The 16,662-nt window shown below is 59.3% G+C and overlaps 4 protein-coding genes across 4 annotated transcripts; 1 reads left to right on the plus strand and 3 right to left on the minus strand.

Moving 5' to 3' along the window:
* Nucleotides 1-393: 393 nt before the first annotated feature.
* On the minus strand, nt 394-1,712 carry BJ171DRAFT_596597 (uncharacterized protein; the record flags this gene model as incomplete). The annotated part of the gene is made up of 2 exons (XM_053114689.1): nt 394-494; nt 584-1,712. The coding sequence occupies 2 exons, from the start codon at nt 1,710-1,712 to the stop codon at nt 439-441; spliced, it is 1,185 nt and encodes a 394-aa protein (XP_052969663.1). The 3' UTR covers nt 394-438.
* An 800-nt stretch (nt 1,713-2,512) lies between these two features.
* BJ171DRAFT_493081 (Rtcd1 protein) lies at nt 2,513-5,609 on the minus strand. The gene is made up of 13 exons (XM_053109887.1): nt 5,367-5,609; nt 5,212-5,236; nt 5,062-5,120; nt 4,823-4,896; nt 4,658-4,705; nt 4,388-4,508; nt 4,227-4,258; nt 3,859-4,034; nt 3,547-3,708; nt 3,349-3,407; nt 3,136-3,214; nt 2,911-3,031; nt 2,513-2,732 (listed from the first exon to the last, which is right to left on the minus strand). Exons 1-13 carry the CDS (start codon nt 5,467-5,469, stop codon nt 2,643-2,645), a joined length of 1,149 nt encoding a protein of 382 aa, XP_052969664.1. The 5' UTR covers nt 5,470-5,609; the 3' UTR covers nt 2,513-2,642.
* A 615-nt stretch (nt 5,610-6,224) lies between these two features.
* Nucleotides 6,225-7,820, minus strand: BJ171DRAFT_277946 (uncharacterized protein). The gene is made up of 2 exons (XM_053106869.1): nt 7,186-7,820; nt 6,225-6,821 (listed from the first exon to the last, which is right to left on the minus strand). The coding sequence occupies exons 1-2, from the start codon at nt 7,651-7,653 to the stop codon at nt 6,252-6,254; spliced, it is 1,038 nt and encodes a 345-aa protein (XP_052969665.1). The 5' UTR covers nt 7,654-7,820; the 3' UTR covers nt 6,225-6,251.
* A 2,200-nt stretch (nt 7,821-10,020) lies between these two features.
* On the plus strand, nt 10,021-11,753 carry BJ171DRAFT_456198 (CPS1 protein). The gene is made up of 5 exons (XM_053108310.1): nt 10,021-10,295; nt 10,605-10,702; nt 10,939-11,039; nt 11,175-11,272; nt 11,480-11,753. Exons 1-5 carry the CDS (start codon nt 10,098-10,100, stop codon nt 11,534-11,536), a joined length of 552 nt encoding a protein of 183 aa, XP_052969666.1. The 5' UTR covers nt 10,021-10,097; the 3' UTR covers nt 11,537-11,753.
* The last annotated feature ends 4,909 nt before the right edge of the window (nt 11,754-16,662 follow it).

Below are 16,662 nucleotides of genomic sequence, written 5' to 3' on the forward strand. Positions count from 1 at the left end.
CGGGCGGGTCAGGCGAGCCTGTGCTGCACTGCCGATGGTCTCGTGCACGGCGACGGCCTTTGCTGGCCGACTCGGCCGTGCTGCGTGGCGCCCAGAGCCGAGTCGCTGTGCGCTGCTGGCCAGGGCCCACCGAGGACAGACGCGCCCTGTGTCGCTCACACGGGCGGTCATGCTGGCGGTCAGCTGGGACTGGGTTGCGACCAGGGAGGAGGCTCGGCCAGGGTGATGATGCTCACGGGGTGGGCGCGCATGATCGGTGGAGAGAACAGCCGGGCAGGCGGATAGATGGGTGGATGGAATGGCCCGATGATGGATGATGGACGCGGGGTGCAATGCGAGCCAGGCACGGGCCTGGACGAACGCAGGATGCTATTCCAAAACACAACTGCAGGCCCGCTGAGTGTCTGGGCTCGGTCTGCGCAAGTCTTGCCCATCGCATCACGATGTCTTGCGCACGCAGTGGGCTGGAAAGAAGCCAGCCGTCTTGGAGTTCACTGTTGGGATGGAAGCATCGTCAGCAAGTCTCTATGCCCATTCCTGCATCCATCCAAAGTCTCTCAATCAAGCACCAGTGGCGACCTACAGTTGAGTCCATAGAAGAGTGCCCTGCCTCCCGTCGCGGATCCAGAGTCCTGCTGGATGCGCACGGCCTCGCCCTTGTGGAGATGGATATGGAAGCGCTCGTCGACGTCGTCGCCGGAGGGGTGGTACTCTTGGATGACCCGGTACAGCGCCGATGATGTCTGCGACAGCCCCGAGAGACCTGCACACAGCTGCACGTTTTGGTTCTCAAAGGTGACCTGGCGCGGCAGCGATCCGTACTGGGGTTGTTCCTGCTGCTGCAAGCCTTGTTGGTAGCCAGGCTGGAAGTGGTGATCGAACGAGTGCTGGTCGCATTCTGTCTGGTCGTCGCATTCCGCTTGATCGTCGCATTCCACTTGGTCATCGCATTCCACTTGGTCATCGCATTCCGCTTGATCGTCGCATTCCTCTGCCTCATATTCATGGTACGGGCCCATGTCCAGTGCAGGCCCACGATCAGGCACCGGGTCCGGATCGGGCTCGCGGCAGTCTCCTCTTCTCTCGATTGTGTCGTGCAGGAAGGCCGGGAGGGCCGGAAGCGGGCGGCTCGGTGGAGGCGTGCGATAGGCATACGACTTGTTTGAATTCAGGGTGACTGCCGGCGACCGCAGGGCCTCGAGCGCATACTTTCGGCTGGCCGAGCGGGGCTCGATCGTTGGCCCCAATGGCTGCCCAGTAGCCGGGGAGAAAGTGTCATGGAATGGGTTCGACGCAAAGCTGCGGGCTGGCGGGCGGATCGGGGTGGAAAGCCCATGGAAGGGCAGCTGAGTGGTGGAATATGCGCTCTGGGACGGACAGGCTTCCCAGGTCCCGATCGGCTTGATGATGATGGAGTGGTGACTGGCGACCGGAGACAGCGGAATCGAGTATGGAATCGAGTGTGGAATAGAGTGCGAGATCGAGTGTGGAATCGAGTGCGAGATCGAAAGCCTCCCCGGAACAGCCCAGGCTTGTGCCAGAGGAGGCTCCTTTGCTGCAGCCGGGAGCCCGCCCAGCTCGGACGAGCTGCTCTTGATGGAAGCCGCCCGGGCCCAATAGCGATCCCACAGTAGTTTGAATATCCAGACCACCAGAGCCAGCAGGAGCAAGCCAAGGACCGGAATGACGATGAGCGGCCAGATCCTGAGCATCGAGGCAGTGAATAATGACGATCTCTGGATCGCCAGGGAGATGCTTGCGGGAGCGGTGCGAGCTGGGCCGATCAGATGCTATGTATCGACCAACGACAGAAAGGTTGAGTGCAGTATGCCCCGTCGAGGACCAGCGGATATTGGCGATCTTGGGAATTGCGTTGCTGGAGAGCGGTGGATTTGAGAGAGCAGAGGCGCACCAATCGATCGTATGCCAACGCAAGGATGCGTAGGATGCAATCGCCGCAAGAGAAGGTGGCGACGGCAATGGATATCCGCTCCACGCAAATGCCCAAGAGACAGCCATGCCCCGACTGGCGGTGGAGGGAGAAGTAACCGGATCCCTTGCTTGCCGCTCCGCAACTCAGACCGTGGGAGAAAGCCGCAGCCCAGTCCCGCAGAACCAGCATCGGCACATCTGTGCATCAGTGCATCGGTGCATCAGTGTATCGGTGCGGCATGGCTCGTCCTCCCCATCAGTGATGCAACCGAGGATCTCTTGCTGATGCGCTCCCTCTAAGACCTTCGAGCCGAGATCAGCCCGCCGAAGGTCGCCGAGCAGCGCCGCTCTTTGGAGACACGCGCGGCCGCGAAAGAGAAAAATGCTCCGCTCCAATCCAACTCCAGGACATGACCTGCCCATCGGATTCGGGCCGCTGAATACAGAGGCTGCGGGCACCGCAGCTGACCTCGAGATATGACCACGGGCTGGTGCGCGCTCGGTTCGTATGAGCTGCATCCGTGCGCTCATTCGATCGCCGTTCACGAGCGACGATCGCCCGACATGCCAAGATCATGTTCCCGGCGGCACTGGAATGAAGAGAGTGGATGTATTCATGATCCCAAAACAGAGTGGCTATCGACACCAAAAACGGCACTTGTTGCATCCAGGCGAACAGCACATCAATGCTGCCGCTGCAATGCGCCGCCTCAATAGTCTCGAGGAGGACATCCGAGCCCGATTCCGCGGCACACAATCTCGACCCGACCGTCGTCCAGGGCGGAAGTCTCAAAGCGGGCCTGTCGGTGTGGATGTGTGTGTGTGTGGGGAGTGGACGAAGTGGACCATCGGATCGAGGCATATCGGCGTTACATAGGCGTCGCAGCTTGAAATTCACCAATGGAGCTGCAAATGAGGCTGCCGAATGTGCCGTTGCGGTCGCATGCGGGGGGTGTCTCCCTGGTGAGGCAACTTTACCTCGGAGAGGTCACTCATCACTTTGATGGCGGTCTCGGTATGGCTTGTCAGCGGGCCTGTGACGACATGCGATGTGCCGGCAGCCAGCGCCATGAAGATGATGATTTGGTCCTGGACGTGCCTGTGTCGTGGGGAGAGGCGGCATCTGAGCCGCGATACTTGCGACGATCGTCTTGGCTGATGCGAGCCTGGCTCACACGGATTTGACTGCTCTGTCCAACTTACTCATCAACGCATCCGCCAAACTCGAGCTGCTTGATCAGGCTCTCGGCCACCATCACGCCACTGCGCTTGGGCTTGGTCCCTTCAATAATCGGCGAGAGAGATGTGAGACGTGTTCCTCCGAGAGACTGCATACCTTGCACATGTCGATCAGTCACCTCCCGACGCCCTCATCAATGTGCCCATCAATTCAAAAGTGTCACCGATGCTACGTACGTTTTTCACCCAGGGTCGACGAGCCCAGGATGCATCCTGTGTCAGTTACGGCCCAAAGACTAGAGCGAGAGGGCGTGTGCGAGGATGAAGATGGGTATTGCAATGAGCGCCAAGCCCTGTGCAATTACCATTCGGCCTCCAGCAAGCAGCACCTCTTTGCAGCCACACACACATCCAATGCACTGAGCCGATACTTGCATGGCGCCACTGGCATTTCCGCCCCTGCGAGCGGTCGTGTCTTGGGTCAGCTCGATGTTCAGCACCACCTTGTCGGATAGATACGGCTGCAGTACGCTCAGGATGCCACTTCGGATGTCCTTGGCGATCTGCATGGGCAGCACGCCAGCGACAAAGACCCGTCTGAGTCGGGAGGTGGATAGTCAGCAAGTGTAGGCGTTGGGGATGAGTGCTGGTCGACGATCGATCCCAGATCGATGAGCTCCGTGGCACACCAACCCTGTCAGCTGCCAAGTCTCACCCATCAAGCAATATGGGTTGCGGTGACCTTACCCATGCACACGCACGACTTTGCCTCGGTCGGTGAGAACCATCGGAGTCAGTCCCTTGTTGCCGACGGGATGCACTTTCAGGTTGACTTGTCCACCGCCAACGGGCATGTATCCTCGAGACAGCACGGAGATGCTTGCTGTGAAGCCAAAATGCTTGGTGACCACGGGCAGGAATACCTTTGCATGTCAGATGTCCGCGTCGGCAGGAAAGAGAGGGTTGGATCAAGAGTGAGGACGGGATGGCAGAAATCAGCTGGCTACATGGTGTGAGGGATCAGAGTGAAGAGACACTGATGGCAACATGCAACACGATTGGCCATGCCCACAGGATTCCTGCACAGTACCGCCCTGTTGCTCGGCTGTGCATACCGTCTCGAACTCGTCAATCTGCGGCGCCAGAGCTGTCAATGCCAAATATTAGGGTGAGCCAGGGCCTATACTCTATGTTGGCTACCCCGTCCTTTGGTCAAGATCGCTTGTCCATTCACTGCTCAATGCAACTCGGTTGTGTCGGGGCTGCTGGTACTCACGAGCATTCGTTCCACCAGTCATTGAGATGGTGCTTTCCCCACCACCAAAGAGGAGACACGGCAAGGCAATCTGGATCAGGAGACTGATGGAACCGGCTGTTCCGATATCGACGCTGTAGACCTGGACCCCCAATGAATCGAGCGGGTCGATGAGCCGAGCATGAAGGCGTATGAAGCAGTCAGCAGAGTTGAGCGGGGGGTATTCCGGCGGACATAACTCGTTGCTGGGGATATTGACCCCAGCGCATGCTTGGTGACAAGCAGCCTTACCCCAGACTTCAGGCGGGACGGCCGGAAGCTGATTTCCTGGGAATCCACCTGCATAGCCGAGTGTCAGCTCATCAGAGATGTGCGGCCTGCGGGGGGGGGAGCGAGACAGAAACGGCTGCATCCACCCTTCCATTCGCAGACCAGCCTCGTGGATTCAGAACAGACCTTCCCGCCTGTCAGATCGGCCTCGGACAGGTCCCTGAGCATGAGGATTCCTGCCAGGTGTTGGGGCCTTAGTCCTGCCGATCAGATGTGGTCATGGTAGATGGTCCCCAAGCCCAGCACCAAAAAGAAAGATCGCTGTCAACTGATGGAACCCCGGGTCCACAGCACCAGACTCTGATCGCTGCACCCGCCAAGCGAAAGTCGATCGACCGTGCTGATCGTTCTTTGACGCCGCGTACCTGGCTTGCTGCGGTTTGCTCGAATATTTGTGACATGGATGGGCTTTCGAAGCAAGCAGCTAGTTTCCAGCGAGACTCATCAGGACACCGCTCCATCGACACATGCGCTTGCCACGAGGCCCAAATCTGGGCGGCGTCCTTGGATCTCACCTGAGAGCGGTTGTGTATCTCAAAACTGCGAGTCATGTCCAGGAAGGCGTGAGCAATATGGTTCCAAGATCAGTAGAGAGCGTTGGAGCCGGGGCAATGCCATGCGGATGCGGTGAAGGCAAGCCGGGCACGGGTGTCTGCAGTTCGAGGCTTACTTTGACCACCGCCCTCCATCATGCTGCCATCGATTGGAATGGGTTGGGTGTCGCTGTCCTGGAACGCATTCTCGGTCGGGGTGGGGTCGGGATCGGCAACCATTGCTCAGAACACAGGGGGACGGCACGGCTTGGGCTAGCGGACTCGTTGACGAGCGGATGGTGTGGATCCGGTCGATGATCTCGATGGTGCGGGCGCTGTGGAGTCGGTGCCGTGGATGCTGTCGTCCAGATGGATCGATCGATCCAGCCGCGATCATGGAGAGGCTGTGGTCAAGCAACCTGTGGCGCGGCAAAGGCGGCGCGGCTGTTCCGTGCCACCAGCAGGGCCAATGTCTCAGCGAGGTCTCGATGAGCCAAGCAAGCCTCACGGATGGGTGGATGGACAGGGCGAACAGGTCGGGCTGACGAGCTGAGTGCGTCTCTATTGAGCATAATGATGAGTTCAGGGCATTCCAGGGGTGGTGAGGTAGAGCGCCGTCCGGCTTTGGGGACGGACCAGGCAGAGCGCCTTCTAGGAGCATAATTCACAGAGCGAAATACAGGCGATGAAGTCTAAGTTTGGGTAGCATATAGCATATAAATTACCAGATATAGAGAAGGATGGCATCCAAAACTCGGCGTGCGGGCCGAGGTCCGGCAGGGTGGGTGTGCGGTGGTGGTGGAGAATTGGATTGCGTGCGCGGTGTGGGTCGGATACACGGTGGGGGGGGGGGGAAGGGGAGAACGAAGCGGCAGGCCAGGCCTCCGGCTTGGAACCGGTTGTGCGGGGAGGGGGTGGAACGATGGCAGATTGTGCAGGAGACAAAGGAGCAAAGGGGGGAGAAGTGAAGCATGCACGCTGAGGAGAGAGGAGAGAGGCAGAGCGCTGAAAGAAAGGTTTATTCAGCGGATGCTCTTGGAATAGGAACGCCTCGGTGGAGCTACCGGGGCGGACGAGAGGCTTGAGGCGTCCATGTCAAAGAAGCCGACGGTCGAGTTGGAGCGCTGGGTTCTGCGGAATGCCAGGTCGACGGGAGGCTCCTCGGGCTCGTTGCTCTCTTGGGCGGTGATGACGATCCAGCGGATGAACAGCTGGTAGAGCTGCGCCATCACAATATCCGAGGCAGGGTCAAAGACGTTTGAGGGGATGTGGGCTTCGTGCACCAGCGACGTGATGAGCTGGGCCTTCTCTGGCGGAATGCTGATGATGTGGGTGGCATCTCGGGAGATGAAGTTGGTGTGGAAGAGCCGGTAGCCCCGCACCAGCTCGGATGGGACCATGACGACATCCAGCGAGGGTTTTCGCCGGGCGGCGGCGACTGTGGCGGCGTCGCTGGCTTCGATGAACTTGTCGAGGGTACGGGTGGGGCTCTGGTTGATGTGAGCCAACAAATCGTTTTCGGCGGAGGCCAGCCGCTGCTCGAGGGTAGCGAGGGATTCATAGTATGTGGCAAGCTCGATACAGCCTTCATCCTGCGAGAGGGGGGATCGATAGCGGCGGTTAGTGCCAAGTAGCAAGCGACCAGATGAGCATGGCGAGAGTATCGACGGCGATGGCGAGGGGTGTCGATGGCTATGACAAGGAAAGCCAAATGGCGATATGGAATAGGAGGGGCATTGGCGTGAAAGTACAGAAATTGATGCAGCACGCGATAGGCCAAGCTCGACAAGCTCGACAAGCTCGACAAGCCAGAGCGCAATGGGGACGGCTGTGACTCGACGATAGACAGCCAGCTGGAATCGAGAACGCCCTCTCAACAAAGCAGGACCGGCTGCTCGATAAGGCAAAAGTCGGGGCTCAATCCGGGAGGCGGCTGGAGGGGGCAATGGGACTCACTCTGGCAAAGGCCTTGAATCTTGCAAGCAGGAACTTGTCCTTCAGAACGAGAGCGAACGACTGCGGGCTTGTGTCGATCTGGACGGCGTACTCGGAGGGGTTCTCGAGCGAGCCCGACGTCGGCCCGGAATACGGCGAGTCGATGGGCGCGACGGGAGACCGAGGGTTGCTGGGTCGTGGGGTTTTCGAGGCCGAGGAGCTCGGGGAATCAAAAGGGTGGATGAATGTCGACTCGACCAGCAGCCGAACCTGGCCCGAAATATCCTGCTGCTGGTTGGGTTTCCGGCTGGCCTTGGAGGAGCTCGTGGGCCCAGAGGAGCTGGTCGAGGTGGACGAATTGATGGAGGAGCCGGAGGGCGTGGGCTGCAAGTTCGGCGGGGTGGCCGCCTTCAGGCTGGCGGAGGACGACGACGGCGAGAGCATCCGGAAGGGCAGCTTCCATTTGGAGTGGTCATTTCGTGTGCTCATCTTTCTCTCTCACTCTCGGTGCTTTTTTCGATGGGGGTTTTTTGGTTGTTGGATCTTGGCAGAGTCAGTGGACAGCGGCGGCTGCTCAAAAAGTACGACAGCAAGGTCCAGACGGTTGCAGGAGGAAGGCGACGCACGGACAAGCGATGCCGGATGGGACGGGTGACAGAGGCGGTACGGGATGGAGCCGGGACAGCGAGGAGGCAAATAAGGATGGCTATTTTGGCAGGAGCGATGCTGCCGACAGCGAGGGCGAGACGATGAACGAACAAATGAACGAACAAACGAACGAACGAGCGGGACAGCGGGGGGGATTGCTGGGCAGTGCGGCTTTATTAGGCTGGGAGACATCCGCGCGGTACCCGCGATGTGGGACAGAGCGCACGCCTTTTTTTTCGTTGGGGCGACAGCGGGCGTGATCGGCGGACGGATGCGCTTGCCTTCTTGCCGCGGATGTGCTTGGAGACACAGCCGCAAGCAAGGGCGCGGGTGTGGCGAACAAGATGGATACAGAGACCGATGTGGTGGTGTTGATGGCAATGCAGCCGGGTCTTGTTCATCCAGCGACGATGCTCCATGGCGATACGCAACACTCCAAGGCGATACACAGCTCTCCATGGCGATACACGGCTCTCCGTGGTCAGGAAACAGCACTTCCGATGATCGTTTTCGACGCTCCAGAGCCGCCTGCTCGCCTGCTCGCCCCAATTGGCCGAAATCGACGGCAAGGGCATGGGGCACGCCTCGCTTGGCCTGCGCCAGCAGCTCGTTCTTCGCCGCCAACTCTGTATCCCGCTTCCTCGAACATGCCCGCTGGCGATCTTGTCCGGGCTCTCTGGGCTGCCCGGCTTGACGATGGCGCAACCCACCGCCAGTGACACGGGCGCAAAACGTGCTGGCGACAAGGGCCGGCGCCCAGCGCACGTCGCTGCTGTGGCCGCTATGGCCGCTGTGGCTGCTGTGGTTGCTGTGGTTGCTGTGGTTGCTGTGTGCCGGGCCGATCGAGCCGCCAGGGTCTGTGCTGACGCTGCTGTGCTGCCAGCCAAGTGCGTGCATACGGCCCGGGGCTGCTCTGCTGCTGCTCTGCTGCTGCTCTGCTGCTGCTCTGCTGCGAATCATTGTTCGGCCTGGCCGACCCACGCCCCGGACTTGCAGCATCTGCTCGGGGTCTGGCCCAGCCCAGCCTCGAATTGACTCGCCTTGCCTCGACTCGACTGTTGTCCTCCCAAGGTTTCGTGCCAGCGCGTTGGCAGCGGTTCCAAGCAGCGACATTGCCGATGCTTGCCCAGCAAGACTGACCCCGCCAAGGCCCCGGGGCAGGGCCAGATCCGCGTTGCGCCGCGCGGGTGCTGGCCGGTCGATCTGGACGAGGTCGATCTGGACGAGGTCGGTCTGGACGAGGTCGATCAGGCGGGCAAGACCAGGCTCGTTCCTCGCTCCCGCCGTGGTCCGTGCTTCGCTGTGCATTCATGAATGCTATCGCTCAACATAGGAGCCCCAGTGCCCGCACCACAATCCATCGCCCAGATCGATCGCGCTGAGGCCGTGCGTTCGGCATCGAGAACAAGACCGGCAAGCACCACAAACAGAAGGCGCAATGCCCTCGCCTGGAGGATGTGGAATATGCAGCCTCATGCTCCGTGCTGCCCTCGCTTGGTGAAGCTGGGAATAGCCGGCCCGCCAGCGAACCCTCCAAAGAGCAGCCCGGTATTCACATGGATTCACATGGATGTGGCGGTGAGGGTCACTGTTGCACAGCGAGTGCAGCGTGGCACAGACCGCGCGCACTACCGGCCACAGTTGCTGTGCACCGATGCACCGCCACACAGACATGTCACAGACACAGACACAGGCACAGTGCCACAGCGACAACAACGGCATGAGGCACGCGACAACAAAGGGCGCGTGTCGCGCTGACACGTACCGCCAGCCCACCGCCGCCCGCGGATTGGTCGGCGCGTCGGTGGGTTGGCGCGGACTGTCACGCCCGCCGCGGTTTCCTTTTCGGGTGTTTCTCTCGTCCGCGTTGTCGCCGGCGAGCGAGAGCCGAGCGAGAGCCGAGCGAGAGCCATGACGACAGCCATGTCGACAGCCATGTTGACAACCATGTCGGTCCCAAGGGCCGTCTTCAGCCAATATCCATCCAGGGATATCCGCACTCCATTGCTATCGATGCCGACAGGAGCATTCGATTCTGCACTCGCCTCTGCATCGGCCATCGACACCCGCACACGAGCCCCGTCGCATGCTTGTGTGTGCGCCGCTGTGCTCTCTTGTCGTCGCTGTCCTCGCCCCGCCTCGCCTCGTCGTCCCCGCCTTCTTCGGGTCGTCCTGGCTGTCTTTTGCAGACCCGTTGCTCTCTCGCCTCGTCTGGCTGCACTCTGTCCGATCCGCCACCGCCCGTCCTCCCAGCCCGTCCTCCTGCACCCCTGCTCTGCCTCAAAATGGGAAGCGCCCTCGCCAAACTCTTTCCCAAGCTCTTCATCGGCAAGGAGCTCCGGATTCTGATGCTCGGACTGGATGCCTCCGGCAAAACCACGATCCTGTACAAACTCAAGCTCGGCCAGTCCGTCACCACCATCCCCACCGTCGGATTCAATGTCGAGTCGGTCACCTACAAGAATGTCAAGTTCAACGTCTGGGTACGTCCGCTCGATTTTTCGTTCGCGGAGGTCTGCCCAACAGCAGCCAATGCCGGTCCGCCCACCGTGCTGGCCATTGGCGACAGGCTTGCGCATCAGCCATTTGTGCCTCATGTCGCTCGGCTGCTGCCCACAGTCTTGGGATAACATCGGTCTGATGCCACAGCAGCTGCTCAGTTCGATGTACCCACCCGCTTGGCGCCATGTGTCTCGGTTCTCCTGCATGGCTCTGAGCAACCCCGACCCAGCCCACCGCTCTAATTGCTTTCGTCATCCCCACACATCCAACCGCACCGCTGCCTGGCTCAGGACGTTGGAGGCCAAGACAAGATTCGACCCCTCTGGCGCCACTACTACAACGGCACCCAGGGTCTGATCTTTGTCGTCGATTCTGCCGATCGCGACCGGTAAGCATCTCCTTGGGCCACCCATTTTACTTTGGGCATGCACCTCCTGGCATCCATTCGGACACGTTGCTGCTGCAGGTCGGGCCGGATCGGCACCGGTCGGCCTACCTCTGGACTCTGTATCGATTGCTCGAACAGCTGTATCGGAGCTTGCTGTTGCAAGGCAGAGTCCCTGTCACAATGGCCGTAGCTCTTACTCTCGACTGACTCCATCTCGCTTCCCCTCCCCTCCGCAGCATCGACGAGGCCCGTGTCGAGCTCTTCCGGATCATCACCGACCCTGAGATGGAAGGTGTCACCCTGCTGGTGCTTGCCAACAAGCAAGATCTCCCAGGAGGTAACAGCTTGCTCCAAGCGACATGGAACTCGGGTCCCGCCACCTGTTTGAGTTGTCCTGCATCCGTTGCGATGCCTCTGCTGTGATTCTGAGTCCTGTGCCTTTCTCGTCTCGTTCTCTCGCTCGCTCATCCAGCCATGAACCCAGAGGAGCTCACCGAGAAGCTCAAGCTGCGAACCCTCGACTCGAATGTCGTGTGGTACGTCCACCCCACCTGTGCGGTCACTGGCAACGTAAGTATCTCTGATCCAAGGCCAGGTCATGAGGCTTGGCCCATCCGTCCCTTTCCCTGTCCCTGTCCCTCTCTCCGATCCCCATTCCCTGTGGTCCATGCCATTCTTGTCTCCTGATTCCACCTCCACCACCACCACCACCACGCCACGCTCGGCGCACGTCGTTGTCCGTACTCACCCCTCATCGACCCACACTGCTGCCTCTAGGGTCTGTACGATGGGCTGCTCTGGCTGAGCGAAAACACTCACGTCGAGACGGAGTGAGCTGCCGCCCTCGTCCTCGAAAGAAAGAAAAAAATAGAGCTGCAATCTAGATCAACTTTCTTGGCCTTTTCTCCCCGCTTCCTCCCTTGTCGTTCCGCCTTTGCGCCGCAAGATGCTCTGAAGCTCGGGTCCGTGCTGCGGTCGATCCACTCTCCTCTTCACTCATTCTCTCACTCCCACTCTCTCACTCCCACTCTCTCACTCTCACTCTCACTCTCACTCTCTCGCTCTCTCACCCATGGCTGGCCCTCTGCCTTGCCCAGCTTTACCCAATGCAGTCCGCGACACCACTTCTCCCGCTCCCACCCCGCCTGTCCTTCCCCATGTGAGCGATTCACTTCGCGGCGTCATACATGTAATCCTATGCGCTTTGTCTTTCCTCATTTACTCTATATACTTTGTCAGGGTTGCTGGTGCTGTGGCCTTCCCACACCCACCTTCCGCATCGCAGCCGGGTTTTGAAACGTACGAGCGACTGCTATATCCAACCCTGTACTCCTCCTCATCTCTTTGTCCCTCCCCCCCTCCTCCGTCTTCCCTTCGTGCGAGGCCAGAGCTTCGGCTTGTTCGCGCAGCAAATCCGCATTGATTACAGCTATCAAACCAAAATACATTCTTTTTTCTTCTTCTTCAGCTGTAGTCGGGGTCTGCTTTGGTCCACTTGCCGGTGTGGTCCTCGTGGATCTCCATGCCGTTTCGAGATATCAGGTCTGGGGCTGGCCAGGAGTGTTCAGAAGCATCTTCGATCGCTATCGCTATCGCCATCAGCACCCTGGCCTGCCAGGATTTCTCGGTGATTTCATGCCGTTGCAGCTGAGCGCATTTGGCTTGTTCCGTCAAACGTGAGCAATCTCCTTGGATCTCCTTGGGTCTTCTCATTCAGTCCTCGGGACCGGGGTCGCTTGCAACTTTGGGTTTTTTGGGTTCCGGCAGAGCAGAGTCCATCGCTCCGGTCGACACCAGACGTCGGCTGCGTCGCAAAGATCGCCCTCGTTTGGGCGGTCCGACAGGCTCCGCGGGGGTATCTGGACAACCACGCAGTCGGAACGGATAAGTCCACTGGGACAAGCGCCCGTCAGCGAGACTTGACGACATTCGGACGCATCGACCTTGCGGAGCACATTTCGGCCAAGGGCAAGTCGGAGACTGCTGTTTGTCGCCGTCATGCATACTGTCCGCTCGCTGCCTCCTCGGATCACTGCCTCCTTGGATCGCCTGTCGTCGGCTCGATCTCGGAACTTACCTTCAGTCTGACCTTGGCCAGGTAGCAGCATGGGCTGTAGCCAGAGACGAGTCGTACCAAATGGAGGTCAGTCTGACGCAGTGCATCGACTGTCGCTGCCATGCCCTCCCCTCAAGAGTCGATGATCCTTGTCTGCATGGGGGAGGGGAGGGAACCGCCGAGTTCCTCCGACCGAAAGAGAGCTCCAAACCTGATTCTCGGGCTTCTGGTAGAGCGCACGTATAAAGGGCGAGAGCTTGCAGTCGTTGATCTCCACGGATTGATGGATCGGACTGGGGCGATGGATGTACGTCTTCATGCTGGGCTGGCTTTTCTGTCTCGACCCAGAGTCGGTGCGTCAGATGGGGGGAGGGCGTAGTTTTCGATGTTCAGGGGGCTGCGATGACCGGCGAGAGGGGCGAGCAGCAGCTCTTGACATCGTCGAGACAAACGAGCACGGATATGTCTGACCCGTGGGGTTGACAATGCTACTTTCGCGGGGGGAGGGAGGGAGAGGAGCAGGGCGATGCCAGCGGCCTTACCGGATCGCCGGGGTCGGGCATCCGGCTGAAGAGCGATGTGTTGCTGCTGGGCCATTGGAAGAGGTCTATCGGAGGCGATGCCTCTCTCTCGACGCTTCCAGAATCCGGCTCCATCAGGCTGAAGAGGAGATGTGTCGATGGTGGATCCTGAGGGTGTCTGTCGAGGAACAGGGTCGAGAAGAGATCGGGGGCAGACGGATGCCGGATGCCGAATGCCAAAAGCTGGGTCTTTCTTCGGCCTTTCCCACACAGCCCCGTTCCACTCTCACATGCAGCCCGCGATCATCTGGGAGCCCGAGTGTTGATATTACAGGCGATCCAATATAAAACGGGACACCCGGGATTTTGACCATTCATCGAATATTTTGTTACCCAATGTTATCGCGCGCTGGCCATGACCATTCGCCACACATCCGACTTTCGCACCTGCCGCATTGCGATGCTACGCCCTCATCCATAGCCTGCGTAAGGTCGCCTCCATATTCAGTGTATCCAAGAGCACCATCCATCGATGGCACCGAGGATGCAAGCTGGATGACCCATCCCGGGTCCCAGCTCGCAGATCCACTTTCTTCGAGCAGGCATGTCCAGTCATTCGCACCCTGATTGAACAGGACCCGTTCCAGACTGGTCCTGTGTTGCGATGCAAGCTCGAGTCCATCCTCCAGAGGAAAGTTATCACTCTCACTCTGCCACACTGCCATCCAGCGAGCAGGTCCTCTCACACAAGAGAGCAACACACCTCTACAAGTCCAAGCGACTGGATGAGCGAGTGGCACAGTTCAGGGACCAGGTCCGCTCCATCGACCCACGACGATTCGTTTTTGTCGATGAGACAGGGATCAGACGAACCACCTTTTCCGCTCTACGGGTACTCGCCCAAGGGTGCTCCGCTTCGCCAGTGCAATCACATGAAACACAAGTCTGTCTCGGCTGCATTTGCCATCAACCACTCTGGTGTGCTGCATCGCATGTACATCCCCACATCATTCAAGACACACTCGATGGTCGAGTTCTTTGAGCGAGCGAGCTTCCCAGACGACTCTGTGATTGTGATGGACAATGTCAGCATGCACAAGACAAGGCCTGTCCTGGACTGCATCGATCGCCGAGGGTGGTCAGTGATCTTCACCCCACCTGCTTCACCCGACTTCAATCCCATCGAGAACTTCTTTGGGATTGTGAAGCACCAGTACAGGAAGACAACAGTGCTGAATGCGTCCGAGGGGTTCAGAGTCGGGATGGTGACCCTGTTTGAGTCTGCCGTTCGGAGAGTGCTTCCAGATGTCTTCCCACGGCTGATTGAGCGAGCGATGCGCTTCTGGGGTTGAGTTCCCTCCAATCACGCCGCCATTTTCGCGTTCACATCCCTGGCTTGAACCTCTCGGCGATTTTTGAACAGGGTCACTTCCCCAACCAGCCCGCGCAGACGGGTTCCTGCTCTCGGGTATAAATGTCCCACCTTCGTCCTGCTGCTTTCTTCCCTCATCTCGCCTTGATCTGATCATCGCGCCATTGTACGATAAAAAAAGTCTCTGCTCTGACCAGTACCACTGGCAGACATCCAGCATCCTCTGCCCCCATGCCTCCGAAGCGCAAGGGTACCGGTGATGGCCAGCCTCGGCCACCCAGGCCCAAGAAAGCCAAGTCACAGTCGGAGCCTGTCTCTGGTTCGTATTCTGATCCCACGCATGCTTGTTCGTCTGTTGCTCCGTCGCTCACCACCACTGCTTCTGCAGATCCAATGGATGTCGATCCCACCGAGCCTGGTCCATCTACTTCCTCGAGTACCGGCAAGCGATGTCCCAAGTGCGACGGTACCGATCATCAGCGAAGCAACACCAACAGGTGTCCCAAATACCGGCCCCTCAAGAGTTCTGTCGTCCCACTCGTGGATGGAAGGTCATCCGCCCCTCAGTTCAGCTGCTTCAAGCAGACCATGGACGGCATCTTCTGGAAGAATGCAAAGAAACAATGGCTCAATCCCGCTCTCCGCGACAAGATCCAGGCCACCGTCGCAGCCATGACCCAGATCCAGTTCGAGGCATCCAGGCTGCTCAACCTGCACATCCTCCGGTGCATCGAGCAGGATCTTCCCGTCCCCGTCATCTCCAAGTCCACACCTGCATTCATCCGCCAATGCTTCACGATTGTCGAGGCCGGTGCCCTCTCGCCGACCGGGGACAACGAGAAATACAACGAGCATCTGGTCGCTTCCTTTCGCGACTACCAGACCACTCGGCACGCAGACCTGCCTCCGGCCCCTCGTCTGCCTGATGGTGCTCACAGTCAGCTTCTCACCCTGGCTGTCAATGCCTATGCCACCAACTGCACCACCCACCTCGACCTGGCCTACTGGCGACTCCTTCGCCGCTTCTGCGCTGCCGTCTTCCCAGCCAACAAGCACAAGCACGAAGCCATCGAGGCCTGTCTCGAGCTCTTCGAGAAACCAGGGCCGACTCCACCCAAGGCCGATCTCGAGTTCCTCTATCCAGACTTTGGCCACGTCCTGGACGAGTTTCGGTACAGCAGCGACCAGGACCGCTTCCGGGCCCTCCATCGCCTCTCACACCATGTGGGAATCCTCGCCCGGGACAAGATGGTCGACGATGTCCACAAGTGGATCGACTGTGACATGCCCGCCCTCCGAGTCACCGAGCTGCAGCGCCAGGCCAAGCTGGACAGGCTCACTACCCAAGGCATTCCCTCCGACGACAAGAGGTTCACCACGGCCAAGTCTGAGCTCGGCACCACCAAGGCCAAGATCAACAGGCTGGCATCCAGACTCAAGTGGGCCCTCAAGCAGCTCGCCGTCGACACTCCTCCGGCCGTGTGCACGATGGTTCCTCTGTGCACTACAAGGGCCAAGTATGTCAAGATTGACACGGTCACTCTCTGGCAACTCCTGGGTCCAAAGAAGCGCCTTGGCCTCACCAGGGACATGCTCAAGGAAGAAGGTGAGGACGGTGTCAACAACCAGGATCGTCTCTGGCGCAGTTGCTTCAAGCTGCGTAGTTCCCTCTTCCAAGAGCGGGACGTGAACAAGAAGCTGTTCAACTACGAGATCAGCACCGATGGCATTGGATGCACCATCGGTCTCGTCAAGTTTGTGCCTCGAACCGATCGCACCGAGACCATCGAGCCTCCTCCGACTGCCGAGCAGCGTATCCAGGCCCACATCGGCGGCCCAGACCCCAACCGCACCACTTGGATTGGCATCGATCCTGGAGTCGGCTCCATCTTCACGGCGGTCATCCAAGCACTGGGCCACCAAGACGAGGTGGTCTCGTTCTCCAATGGCCACTACCAGCACATGTGTGGCCATACGTCCAACACCAAGTGGCACAACACCATGAAGTATC

The sequence above is a fragment of the Polychytrium aggregatum genome (genome assembly GCF_025602895.1).
Source record: "Polychytrium aggregatum strain JEL109 chromosome Unknown BJ171scaffold_7, whole genome shotgun sequence".
In the NCBI taxonomy this organism is placed as follows: Eukaryota; Fungi; Chytridiomycota; class Chytridiomycetes; order Polychytriales; genus Polychytrium; species Polychytrium aggregatum.